At 35.9% G+C, this 16,223-nt stretch overlaps 1 protein-coding gene across 1 annotated transcript in view; it reads right to left on the minus strand.

Moving 5' to 3' along the window:
- Window positions 1-16,223, minus strand: part of TMC1 (transmembrane channel like 1) — a 146,330-nt gene that overhangs the window by 82,752 nt on the left and 47,355 nt on the right. Inside the window, exon 4 of the mRNA XM_074203763.1 lies at window positions 12,291-12,372. Coding sequence (XP_074059864.1) covers window positions 12,291-12,372 — 82 coding nt within the window. The remainder of the gene's footprint in view (window positions 1-12,290; window positions 12,373-16,223) is intronic.

The following is a 16,223-nucleotide window of genomic DNA, read 5'->3' on the forward strand; positions in this document are numbered from 1 at the left end:
GCATTGCATTTAGCAAGCAATTATCAAAATTTAAATTAAAATTCAATTTAAAAAATCAAAAATTGAATTAAAATTTCTATGCAACAGTTTATGCATTTGTCTTTCTTTCATAGGATAACTTTTAAACCAAACCTAAGAAGTTAATAATGAATAGATTTCTATGTTTCATCTCAGCTCTCAGTCAAAATAACATTTCCCTTCTAATTTTTCATTTAATAGTTTGGGAAATCAAACCTTTTTTGTATAATTAAAAAGTGTGCATTTGCATGGACCTCATACAAAAATCAGTAAATATGCAAAAAAGGTAGATCACTGTCCCTTGCCATCAAATCATTACCATTTCATTATATGACTAATTATGCATTATCTATAAATGAAAGAAATCTGCTGGAGTGAGAGAAAATTGAACACTTTATTTATGAATCCTGCAGGATACAGGTACCTCACCTAGTGAGGCACAAGGTGGGCTAATTACATCAGGTATTATATAGTCTTTAGAAACTCTTTCCCTTCCCACCTGGATTTTCATAGGCTCTCTGAATTTGAGTTACAGTCTAAGAGGTCTGCCCATCCTATAAAATATCCTTAATATTATTCCCCTCCACATTGATGCAGAGAAAACTGGGCATGGGAGTGATGAGATCAGTTGGAGACAAACTTTGTAAATTATTCACATTGCAAAGGGAATCTTCCTTTATCATCTAATTTAGGCCACACCTGAGGGCCTGACCTTCAACCTGTTTTGGGTTGTATTCTCTTTTGGTGGGGCAGCCAAGGAGTACAGGTCCTAGAAGAACACCTAAAAGAGACCCCTCCCCAAAAGGCAAAACCTCCAATGAGGGACTTGGGTCATGCCCAGGTTACTACCCCCCTCCCATAGACTCTGGGAAAGAAGGGGGAGGCAGCCTCTTTGACCTTCCAGGTTAGTTATGGAATCCTGGCCAGCTGGCCTGGCCAAAATTTAATCAGCAATCCATGTGGTCTTTTCTTAAAAACTCTTTCCAACTTTTCTATCCCTTTCTTAATATGCTGTAACTTCCTTTAATAAATCTCTATTTTTTTCCCAAAACCTGCATTCCTGAGTCTGAGTGGCGATTCCTCGCAGGGCAGAACTGAACCCAACAAATTAGCTGCTACAACATCATACAAAGCATGTATGTACAAAGCAATTGTCGCAGGGAGTGTGTGGGATAATATTCAATTACCTAATTCAAGATCTCTAGGTCACTCTTGACCTGTTAAGGACTAGATTCTTTTTTTTTTTTTAGGTTTTTGCAAGGCAAACAGGGTTAAGTGGCTTGCCCAAGGCCACACAGCTAGGTAATTATAAGTGTCTGAGACCAGATTTGAACCCAGGGACTCCAGACTCCAGGGCTGGTGCTTTATCCACTACACCACCTAGCTGCCCCCTAGGACTAGATTCTTCTAATCTTGGGTTTGTCATTTTTGGAACAGATTAGGAGAACTCTCTCAGTTTTGTGATTGGCTGGGGCCATTCCCCCTTTGTAATGGATTTCATAGGGACTCCCTCCACCCTGTGAAAAACCTACAATGCCCTACATTCCTCACATTAAGGTAGAAAGAAATGGTCCTGAGAAAAAAACAATAGTGGCTATGTGTGTAGAGAGAGTATATGGAAATAAGGACTGTGGGATATATGAAGGATATACCTTGTTTGCTCTTTTAATATATCACAAGTATTTCTTTTCAAGAACAGATATAGAAACCTATCCTTTTAAATTTTCTTTAGTAGGCTGATTTTTTTTATTCAAAGGAAAAAAAGCCCCATTTGAATTCAGAACAGCTTAACTAGGATATCTGAATAAATAATGCAGGTGAGAAAAGTCCTAGTAGTTTAGGGATTAAACTTTTCCAGGAACTGAGATCTTGAGACAGGAAAGGGGATGGATGTATGGAGGAAGGCAGCATGTGGCTCAGGTCAAGGATGGGAAATTGAAAATTCCTTAATGGTACTTACAATAACTGTGTTAGATTCAGTTTTCTCTTTAAGGATGTATAGTTTCATTATTCACAAACATTTTATCTGAAGAAATTAAGGGGGAGTTAAGAGGGTGACAAGATCCAACCTTGAAGAAGTGTAGCACAAGATTCATTGATCACCTAAAGGAGTGGTATGGGGGAGAGGGTCAATGGGAGATGGCCACCAGGAGGCTACACTCATGCCAAACCAGAAGAGATTAGGTCAAGGTCATTAAAAAACAAATTAAGTCATTAAAAATAAGCAAGTTCCTCAGGATTGCTTCTAGTACAAAGGGGGAGTCTACAACATACTGGAACCTAGACTTTGCCAAAGATGTTATAGTGGGCATGAACAAGAAACAAAACAACTAAGATTAATACATGTGTGGCGTTTAGCAGGATGAGCAATGTCTGTGAGTATGACAGGTAAGGAACCTCTCTTACAAAAGTTTTATATTCAGAAAGAAGGAAAGATATGACAAGTATAAGCAGTATAGCATTTCCTATAGCTTTAAACTGAAGCTAAACAAACTCATTAAAATAATTAGGTAATTGGTATTTCTGAGGTGGATCCAAGATGCTAGCATGCTCCTAGAGCTTTTCCCTACACAATGTTAAATATTTCCTAAATAGATATTAAAACTACAGATCCCATCAAAAAAAAGATTGAAACAAGTTTTCAACTGTAGACATTGTGGAAGATCTTCAGTGAAGGTCTTTCTCTTGGGGGGGGGGGGAGGAAATCCAGTAGGAGGCTTCTGACCACAATGCAGCCTCAGCAGTTAGACAGCAGTTCAGGTCCCAGCAGCTAGATGGTAGGCCAGAAGGGAGTGTCCCAACCCCTAAGTTTGAACCCTAGAAACAGTGGGGCAACAGACAGGAAGGACTGGGTTGGGAAGAAATTGCTGCATAGGCAGAGCCTGGACATAAAGGAGGAAACAAACCTGTGCATAGGGAACATCTTGGCCAGTGACAAGTCAGGGATCAGACCCCAGACCCAGCACAAAAAGCTTGGGACCATACTCTCTAAACCCCAGGAGCAGAGCTCAACTATCCAAATGAGCAAAAACCCAAAAAGAACACTAACCAAAGATAGCTACTATGCAGACAGAGATATTAACAATCCCATCCTAGAAGAAGGAAGCAGTGACAAATTACCTACATGAGAAGTCTCATAGGAGTTTATGAACTGGGCTCAAATCCCAAACTGAAAGAAGAGCTTAAAAAAGATTTTAAAAACCAAAGAAGTGGGGCAGCTCGGTGGTACAGAGGATAGAGCACTGGCCCTGGAGTCAGGAGGACCTGAGTTCAAATTCAGCCTCAGACACTTATTAATTGCCTAGCTGTGTGACCTTGGGAAGACACTTATCCCCATTGCCTTAAAATAAATAAAACTTCAAAAAACCCCAAAAAACAAAACACAAAGAGAGGATGAAGAAAAATGGAAAAAAGAAATGATAAAAATTGACCAAAGAACCAACTCATTTAAAAATAAAAATAACCAACTGGAAAAAAGAACGTAGCTCATCAAAAACTAAAATCAACCACCTGGAAAAGGAGTGCAATTCATATAAAGGCAAAATTGATCAACTGGAAAAGGAATGTAACCTTATCTAAAAGTCAAATCTATCAAGTGGAAAGGGAATGCAAAAATAAAATTACAATAGATTACAAGTCCAAAAACTAAGTAAAAAAATAAAACCCTAAAAATTAGAATTGGACAAATAAAAATAAATGTATCCATGAGACACCAAGATTCCATCAAACAAAATCAAAAGGCTGAAAAAATTTAAGAAAATGCTAAGTATCTTTTAGCAAAAACAAACTACCCAGAAACTAGCTCCAGGAGAGATAATTTATGAATTACCAGTCTATCCAAATGTCTAGATTTTTAAAAGAGAGCTTGGAAAATATCTTTTAGGAAATTATCATGGAAAACTGTTCTAATATACTAGATCAAGAAGACAAAATAGTCCTTGAAAGAAAGAACACCTCCAGAAAGAGACATCAGATTAAAAATTTCAAGGACTATCATAGCTAAATTCCAGAATTCTCAAATAAGGAGAAAATACTGCAAGCAACCAAAATAATTAGATAAATTAAGGATTTTCTCTATCAAAGTTTTCTCTGGATTCTGGAATATCATAATAGAGAGAAAGTTGGGAGGCAATAGAACATATCTGAAATTCACAGGGAAATGACAAAACTATCAGAAAGGAATTTGTGGATTTCTTACACAAATCCTTTCATTTTCCTCCAAATGACTTGCCTCAAAATCATATTTCTAGTTAATGCAGCAGTGGGAGTAGAATTCATTCCCCTCCTCTAAACCCAGGGCCCCTTCCACTAGACTAAAATCATAGATCTGAAGTTTGTGATGAGACATGGAGGTATTAGCGTAGTGGATAAAGCACCGGCCCTGGAGTCAGGAGTACCTGGATTCAAATCCGGTCTCAGACACTTAATAATTACCTAGCTGTGTGGCCTTGGGCAAGCTACTTAACCCCATTTGCCTTGCAAAAAAAATCAATTGGAAAATTTGGGAGAGAAAATTAACACCTTGCAACAAGAAAGCAAATCATTGCAAAATGCAATTGGACAAATGCAAAAAGAAAATTATCTCAAAACTTCAATTGATGAAATGGAAAACTCTTTCAAAAATAGAACTGACCAATTGGAAAAGGAGATGCAAAAGGTAAATGAAGAAAATTCTTCTCTTAAAAAAAAAGAATAAATTCTGTGGAAACTAATGATTTCATGAGATAGCAAGAGTCTGTTAAACAAAACCAAAAAATTGAAAAAATAGAAGAATATATAAAATACCTCATCAGCAAAACCACATACCTCAAGAATAGATCAAGGAGGGTCAACCTGAGAATTATAGACCTTCCTGAAAACACTGAAGAGAAAAAAAGCCTGGACTTAATATTACAGGAATTAGTGATGGATATCACGGATATCATGAAGCCAGAGGGCAAAATAGTTATTGAAAGAATATATTGGTCCCCTCCAGAAAGAGAAAACACCAAGGAAAGTTGTGGCCAAATTCCTGAACTATCAGAAAACAGAGAAAATCCTGCAAGCAGCCAGAAAGAAATAATTTAAATACCAAGGAACCACAGTAAGGATTATACAGGACCTGGCTGCATCAATATTAAGGGATCAAAGTACTTGGAATGAGATATTCAAAAGAGCAAGGGAGCTTGGAATGCAGCCAAGAATACACTATCTGGCAAAGCTGAGCCTTCTCTTTCAGGGGAAAAGATGGACATTTAACAAAATGGAAGATTTCCTACCATTCCTGATGAAAAAAAACCCAGAGCTAAATAGAAAATTTGGACATCAAACAGGAGGTTCAAGAGACATATAAATAGATAAAAGGGGGGGGCTAAAGAAAAAAATGCTATCCAATAAGATGAAACTGACTATATCCCAGCATGGGAAAAAAGATTCTCATAACTCTTGAAAATTGTAACTCTATCAGAGCGAATATACATAGCCAGAAGGGATGGACACTCATGACTTATCCATGAGACTGCTACCCACTAAGATGAAACTGGCTATATCCCCACTTGGGAGAATGTCTCTAATAACTCTCAAGACATGTAACTCTATTAGAAAGAATATAGTTAGCCAGAAGTGATGAATACTCAGGATTTTCTATGACTTAGATAGAATGATTTAAAAACACTTCCTCCTTAAAAAGGGGGACAGGAAGGAGACAGGAGGAGAGAGGAGATTGAATGTGGAAAATCTCATTACATTAAGCGGCACAAAAGACCTTTTGTAATAGAGGGGAAGAAAGGAGGAGATGAGAAACACCCGAATCTTCCTCTCATTAGACTTAGCTTAAACTTAACTTACACACACACACTCAATTAACTTAAAAAACATCTTACCTTTCAAGTATTAATAGGGGGAAAAGGGGAGGGTGGGGGACAGAGGCAGGGAAGGGGAGAAAAAGGGAAACTAACAGAAGGAAGGGAAGGGAAAAGGGAAAAGGAAAAGCAGAAGGAAAGGGGAGGGGGTGATATAGGAGGACAGACACTGAAGGTAGCGGTATTCAGAAACAAAATACTGGGAAATACAGATAAAAGGGAAAAAATACAAATAGAGGGAAGATAGCATCAAATAAAGAGTTAGTTAAGTATAACTTTGAATGTGAATAGGATGAACTCTCCCTTAAAACATAAGTGAATAGCAGACTGGATTAAAAACCAGAATCCTACAACATACTGCTTACAAGAAACTCACTTGAAGCAGAGAGATACATATAGAGTAGCTGAAGTGAAAAAATCAGGGGTAGCAATCCTTATCTCAGACAAAGCAGCTACAAAAATAGATAAAAATAGATAAGGAAGGAAACTATATCCTCCTAAAAGGTACCATAGTCAATAAAGTGATTTCAATACTGAAGATGTATGCACCCAATGAGATAACATCCAAATTATTAGAGGAGAAGCTGAAAGAACTACAGGAAGACTTAGAGAGCAAAACTCTACTAGTGGGAGACCTTAACTTCCTGCTTTCAGATTTAGATAAATCAAATCATAAAATTAATAAGAAAGAAGGAGTTAAATAAATAGTTGGAAAACCATATGATGGACTTATGGAGGAAATTGAATGGCAATAGAAAGGAATATACCTTTTTTCTTCAGTCATGACAATTACACAAAAATTGACTAACCTAATAATCAGTTGCAGAAAGGCAGAAATAGTGAATACATCTTTCTCAGATCACAATGCAATAAAAATCATATGCAATATTGGGCCAGGGAGATATAGATCCAAAACTAATTGGAAACTGAATAACCTCATTATAAAGAATGTGTGGATCAAACAACAAATTATAGAAAGAATTAAATATTTTATCCTGGATAATGACAATAATAAAACAACACACCAAAACCTATGGGACTCACTCAAAGCAACTGTCAGGGGATATATTATAATCTTTAAGTGCTTACATAGACAAAGAGGAAATCAATGAACTAAATGTGCAACTAAAAAAAATTATAGAAAGACCAAATTAAAAACCCCCAATTAAATACCAAATTAGAAATTCTAAAAATTAAAGGACAAATTAATAAAATTGAAAGCAAAATAACTACTGAATTAATAAATAAAAACAAGAGTTGGTTTTATGAACAAAAGCAATAAAATTGATAAACCTCTGATCAATTTGATTAAAAAAATAAAGAAGAAAACCAAATTGCTAGTATCACAAATGAAAAAGGCAAACTCACCAACAATGAGGAGGAAATTAAAATAATAATTCAAAATTATTTTGCCCAACTCTATGCCAATAAATTTGACAATCTAAGTGAAATAGATGAATATTTACTAAAATATAAGTTGACCAGGTTAAATGAAGAAGAGATTAAATATCTAAACAATCCTATCTCAGAGAAATAAATTCAATAAGCCATCATTGAACTCTCTAAGTAAAAATCTCCAGGGCCTGATGGATTCTCAGGTGAATTCTACCAAACATTTAACTGATTCCAATTGTATATAAACTCTTTGGGAAAATAGGGAAAGATGGAACTCTGCCTAACTTTTTCTATGACACCAATGTGATTCTGATACCTAAACCAGGAAGAGATAAAACAGAGAAAGAAAATTATAGACCTATCTCCCTGATGATTATAGATGTAAAAATCTTAAATAAAATCTTAGCAAAATGATTACAACAAGTTATCACTAGGATAATACATTGTGACCAAGTAGGATTTATCCCAGGAATGCAGGGTTGGTTCTATATTAGGAAAACTGTTAGTATAATTAATTATATCAACAACAAACTTTTTAGAAATTATATGATTATATCAATAGATGCTGAAAAAGATTTTGACAAAATACAGCACTCATTCCTACTAAAAACACTAGAGTGTAGGAATGAATGGACTGTTCCTTAGAATAATAAGCAGTATCTATCTGAAACCATCAACAAGCATTGTATTCAATGGGGATAGGCTAGAAGCATTTCCAATAAGATAAGGGGTGAAACAAGGGTGCCCATTATCACCACCACTATTCAATATCATATTAGAAGTGTTAGTTTCAGCAATAAGAGAAGAAAAAGAAATTGAAGGAATTAGAATGGGGAACGAAGAGACAAAACTCTCACTCTTCACAGATGATGTGATGGTATACCTAGAGAATCCCAAGAAATCATCCAAAAAACTACTGGAAACAATTAGCAACTTTAGCAAAGTTACAGGATATAAAATAAACCCTCATAAATCCTTAACTTTTCTATATATGACTAGCAAGATACAGCAGGAAGAGCTAGAAAGAGAAATCCCATTGGAAATAACCTCAGACAAAATAAAATACCTGGGAGTCTACCTGCCAAGGCAGACTCAGAAACTTTTTGAAAACAATTACAAAACACTTCTCACAAAAAATAAAATCATATTGGTGGTGGCTAGGTGGCGCATTGGATAAAGCACTGGCCCTGGAGTCAGGAGTACCTGGATTCAAATCTGGTCTCAGACTCTTAATAATTACCTAGCTGTGTGGCCTTGGGCAAGCCACTTAACCCCCGGTTGCCTTGCAAAAAAACCCCTTAAATAAAATAAAATAAAATCATATTTAAATAACTGGGCAAACATCAACTGCTCATAGATAGGTCGAGCTAATATAATAAAAATGACAATTCCACCAAAACTAAACTGCCTGTGTAGTGCCCTACCAATCAAAATTTCAAAAAATTACTTTAATGAGTTAGAAAAAGTGGTAAATGAATAAATATGGAGAAATAAAAAAATCAAGAATTTCCAGGGATTCAATGAAAAAAAGTGCAAAAGAAAGTGGCTTAGCCCTACCAGATCTAAAATTATATTATAAAGCATCAGTCATCAAAACTATCTAGTATTGGCTAAGAAATAGAGTGGTGGACCAGTGGAATAGACTAGGTGCATTAGCAGGGAATGATTATGGTAATCTGCTGTTTGATAAACCCAAAGAGTCCAGCTATTGGGACAAAAACTCTCTTTGATAAAAACTGCTGGGAAAATTGGAGGTTAGTATGGAAGAAACTTAGATTAGCCCAACACCTCACATCCTATACCAAGATAAGATACAAATGGATATAGGATTGAGACATAAAAAACAATATTATAAGCAAACTAGAAGATCAAGGACCAGTTTACCTGTCAGATTTGTGGAAAGGGAAGCAGTTTATGAATAAGGAAGAGATGGAGAACATCACTAAAAATCAACTAGATGATTTTGATTACATTAAATTAAAAAGCTTTTGTACAGACAAAACCACTGTAACCAAGATCAAAAGAAATGTAGTAAACTGGGAAATAATCTTTACAACTAGCATTTCTGACAAAAGGACTCATTTCTAAAATATACAGAGAACTGAGTCAAATTTAATAAAATACAAGCCATTCCCCAATTAACAAATGGTCAAAGGATATGCAAAGGCAATTTATAGATGAGGAGATAAAAGCAATCATAGTCATATGAAAAATTGCTCTAAATAATTACTTATTAGAGAAATGCAAATTAAAGCATCTCTGAGGTGCCACCTCATACCTCTCAGACTGGCCAATATGACCAGAAAGGACAATCATCATTGTTGGAAAGGTTGTGGGAAATCTGGGACACTATTACATTGTTGCTGGAGCTGTGAACTCATCCAACCTTTCTAGAGAGCAGTCTGGAACTATGCCCAAAGGGCAACAAAAATGTGCATACCCTTTGATCCAGCAATACCACTACTGGGCTGAATGGATGAAAAAGGGCAAAAACATCACTTGTACAAAAATATTCATAGCAGTCCTGTTTGTGGTAGCAAAGAATTGGAAATCAAGTAAATGGCCTTCAATTGGGGAATAGCTTAGCAAACTGTGGTATATGTATGTCATAGAACACTATTGTTCTATTGGAAACCAGGAGGGATAGGAATTCAGGGAAGCCTGGAGGGATTTGCATGAACTGATGCTGAGTGTGATCAGCAGAACCAGAAAAACACTGTCACCCTAACAGCAACATGGGGGTGATGATCAACCTTAATGGACACACTCATTTCATCAGTGCAACAATCAGAGACGATTTTGGGCTGTCTGCAATGGAGAATACCATCTGTATCCAGAGAAACAACTATGGAGTTTGAACAAAGTCCCAGGACTATTCCCTTTAATTTAGAAAAAAAAAACCTGATATCTTATTGTCTGATCTTGCTATCTCTTTTACTTTATGTTTCTTCCTTAAGGATATGATTTCTGTCTCATCACATTCAGTTTGGATCAATGTATAGTATACCATGGAAACAATGTAAAGACTGGCAAATTGCCTTCTGTGGGGGCTAGGGGGAGGGAAGTAAAATTAGGGGGGAAATTGTAAAACTCAAAATAAATAAAATCTTTTAAAAAAAAGTCATGACCAGGAAAAGAGATTATAATTCATTTTCCAAGGAAATAATCCAGCAAATTTGCCCTGATATCCTAGAAGCAGAGGGTAAATTTTCTGGATGGATTATTTCTTGAAAAATGAATTATAATGAATTATAATCACTTCCTGATAGAGCTCCTCCCCCAAAAAACCTCCCAGGAATATTTTAGCCAAATTCCCAAATTCCTAAATCAAAGAGAAAATAATACAAACAACCAGAAAGAAACAATCCAATTACCATGGCAATACAGTCAGGATTACACAGAATTTAGTAGGGTTTAGATTGTGACATCCTGGAAGCCAAAGGAGCTTGGAGTACAATGGAGAATCAACTACCCAGCAAAACTGAACAATCTCCTTCAGGGAAAAGACATTCAATGGAACAGGGGACTTTCAAACTTTCCTGTTGAAATGATTAGAGTTGAACAGAAAGTTTGATCTCCAAATACAGTACTCAGGTGAAGTATAGCAAGGTGGATGAGAAGGATTAAATATAAGGGATTTAATGATGTTGAACTGTGTATATTCCTGCATGGGAAGAAGATATTGATAACTCATATGAACCTTCTCATTTATAAGAGTTGTTAGAAGGAGCATATATATAGACAAAGTATAGGAGGAAGCTGAATATAGTGGTATTATATAGTATAAAGGTGAGTCAGTGGGTGATAAAGGAAAGTACTGGGAGAAAGGGAAAGGAGAGGCAGAATGAGCTAAAATATTTCACATAAGAGTCAAGAAAAAGCTTTTGCAATGGATGGAAGGGGGAAAGTGAGGGGGGAATGACTGAGCCTTCATTCTCATTAGAAATGGCTCAGAGAGGAAATAACATACACACTCAATACACATTCAATTTCCCTAGAGGAAAAATGAGAGGGAAAAGATGGGCTAAAGGGGAAGGGGGCGAGGAGGAGGGGCGTACATGATAAAACATCGAGAAGACCTGGGAGAGGATAATTAGATACAGCACACTTCTGAGGAAGGACAGGGTGAAAGGAGAGAGAGAGAATAGAAGAAATGGGAATGGGGAGGAATAAGATGTAGTTAACAATAGCAACAGAGGGAAAAGATATTGAAGCAACTTCTCTGATGGACTTACGATAAAGAATGCAACCCCTCTCAGAGACAGAGTCAATGGGATCTGAACACAGAGTAAAGTATACTTTTTTTTTAATCACTTCATTTCTCTTGAGGTTTTTCTATATTTTTTAGGGGGAGGGAAGTTTATGTTTACTTTCACAACAAGATTATTGTAATAATGGGATAATAAATAAATAATTTTTTTTGAATTTGAAATTTAAAATACTGGTATATTTTACTCACTAAACTTTTTGATTAGAAAATAATTTTTCTCCATTATCTGTATAGCACCTTATTCAATGTTTATATATATATATATATATATATATATATATATATATATATATATATATAAAACAGAAATATTTAAATGAATCTTAAAAGAGACTTTTAAAAAAGAGGAATCGTTGTTAATTATAAGGATTACATTATCATATTTATAAGACTCACATTCATTTACTATTATATAAGATTAAAAATCTCTGCTAGAACAACTATATGATAGGGTGCCATTTGTACATGACCCCATTCAGCCTGTGTAAAGTCATGTTGGAAAAGTTTTGTTTTAGCCTAAGAAGAAAGGGTAGAACTAAATGACTCTATTTCTTGGACTGATCAATCAAAATAGCTATTTACACTCTAGGAAACTTCACAGCATGAAAGAGAAGACTATAAAGAAGTTTTTTTTCTTTTTTTCTTTCTTCCTCAAAGACAAAGAAAGACATTTGACAAACTAGGCAAGTTTGGTTGAAATCAACAGATATCTTAAGCAATCTCCCTTCCCCTCCCAGTTCCCCAGCCATGGTTTAATGAACACTTACTTTCAACAGCTTTGATTTTATTTTCCCATGGTATACATGCCTGCTTGAATATTTCAAAATCACGAAGAAATTTTGCCCATTTCTAAAAGGGAGAAAACATAATCATTGGTTCTCAGATTGTTTGAAAGTCAAGTCATATGAAGATTAAACTCCACTAAGACTACCATATTTCCCCATGTATAGTACATACCTTTTTCGAAAAATTTGGGACTTAAAAACCGAGAGCATCTTATGCAGTGGTTGTAGATTTTTTTACTTGCATCTCCCACTTTTTTGGGCTTATTGTCTTTGCATTCATTGTTTTGCATTTGTTACCGATATGTTAGGCTATCTTTTTCCATGTTCTGCCCAGAAATAGCTCGGAAAAGATTTTCATACAGTGCCGAATTCAAGTTCAAAGTGATCCAGTTTGCAAAAGTGAATGGTAAACTTGGTAAGAAAACAATCTGAGACTGGTTATGGGAAGAAGAGACCCTCCTTAAAACACCATGGCAGAGGCAAATCGGCAAACTGGTCTGATTTAGAGAGGGAATTGAAGAGATGGAATGAAGGGCAAAAGCAAGAAGAACTGCTGATGAAAAAGAAGTGACTGATTTTAAAGGAGGGCACAATTGGTGCTTCAGGTTCATGAAACAGAATGAACTATGCATGCATCCATGCACCAGACTTGCCCAAAAGATGCTTGAAAGGTATGAGCAGAAGGTCCTTGAATTTCATGATGAATAAAACTTGAGTTTAATAACTTTATGTAATACATTTTATTTTTTAAATTTGGGCCCCCAAATTAAGGTGTCTTATACATGGGGAAATATGGTATGTGCAACATGCAACATCAAGTATATGAAACAATGGACTGCCATGGAGCATTGAATCTTCCAGCAAAGTTTAGGAGGAACAAGGCAGAAAGTTCTAAACTACTTTACCCACTACCCATTCCTATTCCAAGGTTCAGGTAAATCTAGTCAATTTATGGAGTGGGTTATAGAGAGAGTAGATTATAAACTCCTTGAGGGCAAGGACTGTTTCCTTTATTTATTTTTTTAATATAACCAACACCTTACTTAGTTCTTGGCACATAGTAAGCATTGTGAACAGTGAAGGGAATTATAATATAGCTGCAATTTCATTGACTACTGCTAGTCATTCTATGGTCCTCGGATTACTTCAAATAAATATAGGTGCCCCAAGAACTTACTCTGGGGAGCCTAGTTCCAAGTCAGAAACATCCTCTCCCCAATCCATGTTTATGCATTTGACTGCAGAGCTTGGAAAAGTTATTAACATGAATATTAACCTAATTTTTGTTTGTGCTCTCTAAAGAACAAACTAGGGTTAACCCAAGTTCACCTAATTCCAGGTGAATTGTTACTTATTAAGACTATACTCTGGTATTAATTCTTTATTAGAAGAACTCATAATATTTGTCAGTACTTAATAAATGCTTGTTGATTGATTAATTGACTGAATAATAGATAGTGTACAAGATGTGCACTAAAGAATCATAGAATGTCAGACCCAGGAAGGATCTTACAGGTCAACTAGTTCAAATCTTTCATGTGACAAATGAAAAACTAACACCTAGGAATACCTGCCTCAGGTCACACTGTGAGTATTTAATGATAGAACAAGAACAAAAACTCAGATTATCTGACTCTTAAGCTTTCATTCTTTCCACTAGCAACACTCTTCAACTTGTCTGCAGATGTCCAGACAATTCCAGGATTCCACACAACTACACAGACAGAACTAAACCGATAACAAGAGTCAAATCTATGGTGTAAAACAAAAGCAGAGAAATCCAAAAATCATGCATTATTCTCCACTTCAAACTGAGGTCCAGCCCCTCCTTGAAGATGTTTCTGATTCCATTCAGCTGCTAGTTAATGCCATCCCTTTCAATGGTACCTTGAATTTATATGATATATTGTCATATATTCATATCTGGTCTCCTCCAATAGAATGGAAGTTCCTTAAGAGCAGGCATTGCTTTCCTTTTTTCTTTCTCAGAACCTATCATATTGAAAGACTTTCTAAGAACTAATATTTATATAAAGCTAACTATGTGCCAAGCACTTTAAAATTATTATCTCATTTGATCTTCACAATAACCTTGAAAAATGATGAGAGAACTGGAGCAGGCAAAGGTTAAATGATTTGTAGTGGATTAAATAATCATCTGAGCCTGAATTTGAACTCAGTTACAGGTTCAGAGCTCTATTTTGTAACCACCAGCTAGATGACACAAAAGATAGAACCTGGAGTCAGGCTTTGTAGTCAGGAGGAGCTGGGTTCAAATTCTGCTTCAGACACTTGACACTTACTAGCTGTGTGACCTTGGGCAAGTCACTTAACCCTGACTATGTCACATCCAGGGCTATCTTCACAAGTCCTGATTCCTAGCTGGCCACTAGACTCAGATGGCTCTGGAGAAAAAGTGAAGCTGGTGACAGCACAGTACCTCCTCACTCAAATTCAATTCATGTGCTTGTCATGGCATCACCTCCCTGACATCATGGGTTTTTTTTGAGAATGAAGGACAAACAACAGCTGCCCCTTGATTGAATGCTCATATGATCAATTAATTTAGCATGGATTAAAGGGCAGAAACTAGTTCAAAAATATAAGCAGCAGCAAAGGTGTGCTAAGCTTGCTCCAAATGACTTGAATGAGTAATTGTTAAATTTTCAGGCAGTTTTGCTTTAGAAATCTGCAAATTCTACAAATCAGGACCTGATTTATTGATTGTCTGGAGTTAAGAAAGTGATAAACAAATATTCATGATGTGTCCTGTGCACATTTTTTTTCAGAGAGCCAATTATTAAACATTTATATTGGGATATGTAATGTATCCCTGGCAAGAAGGAAAGTTTACCTGGTAATCCAATTGTCAAATGGGAAAAGGGGTAACCCAAGGTGCCATAGATCATCTGCTCCTAGAGATAACAACATAACTAGCTAATTCTGCACCTACAGCAAAAATAGTATGGCCTACTTGAGATAACAGGGTAGGAGATAATATTTTTCTGCACCCTTCAGTTTTATGAACCCGAGGAATACCTTTTTATGATTGTCCTGGGAAAAGGAGATTTGAATGTCAAATAGTAATCTCCTTTAGAGTAATAATAGTGTACTTTGCTTTGCCACTATCATTTCAATTGCTTCCTTTTCTGAAAACAAGCAATTTTCATAATAGATTTATGAAAGTATCAGAGAGGTAGCCTAGCCTTAGAGATATAACAGTCATTTATATCATTTTATTCCTACCCAATTAACTAGGTGACCATATGAAAACTATTCCAGTCTCAGAGAACTTCATGGAAGTTTCCCTACAAACAGTAGTTTTGGAGTTTTGAGCCAATTTAAAGATGACTTTGTCCAACTTTCTAATTTCACAATGAAAAGAGGTTCAGAGAAGTTGTGATTAGATCAAGCTAAACTGTGAGTTCCTGAAAGGAAAGATTGTATGTGTCTTTCTTGGTATCCCTAGAGTTTAGCACTAAGAGTGGGCCCAACACATGGATGTTGGCTTGACTTTACTTGACACAGAGAGACATTATAATTCAAGTTCGGAGTTCTAGATTTGAGATATGAGGATCTGGGTTCAATTCATTTCTGATGTGATAGTTTGCTGTTATTGGGTTTTACCATGGATAAATTCTTTAACCTCCTTGAATCTAAGTTGCCTGATTTTTAAAATGAAGGGTTTGGATTAAAAAGTTTCTGAGGACCCTTTTAATTCAAAATTTATGATCCCATGAAAAGAAGCTAAGATGTTAAGTAATTGTCCAAGGTCATAGATCATCTGTATAATAGATAATAGTACAGGAAGAAGAGAACTGGATATGGACTTAGAAAAATTAGGTCTGTTTCCCAATTTGCCACTTACTACCTGTGTCACTTTGAGCAATCCTTTTCTTTGGGCCTCAATTTCCT

Source organism: Macrotis lagotis, chromosome X (assembly GCF_037893015.1).
Source record: "Macrotis lagotis isolate mMagLag1 chromosome X, bilby.v1.9.chrom.fasta, whole genome shotgun sequence".
NCBI classification, from domain to species: domain Eukaryota; kingdom Metazoa; phylum Chordata; class Mammalia; order Peramelemorphia; family Peramelidae; genus Macrotis; species Macrotis lagotis.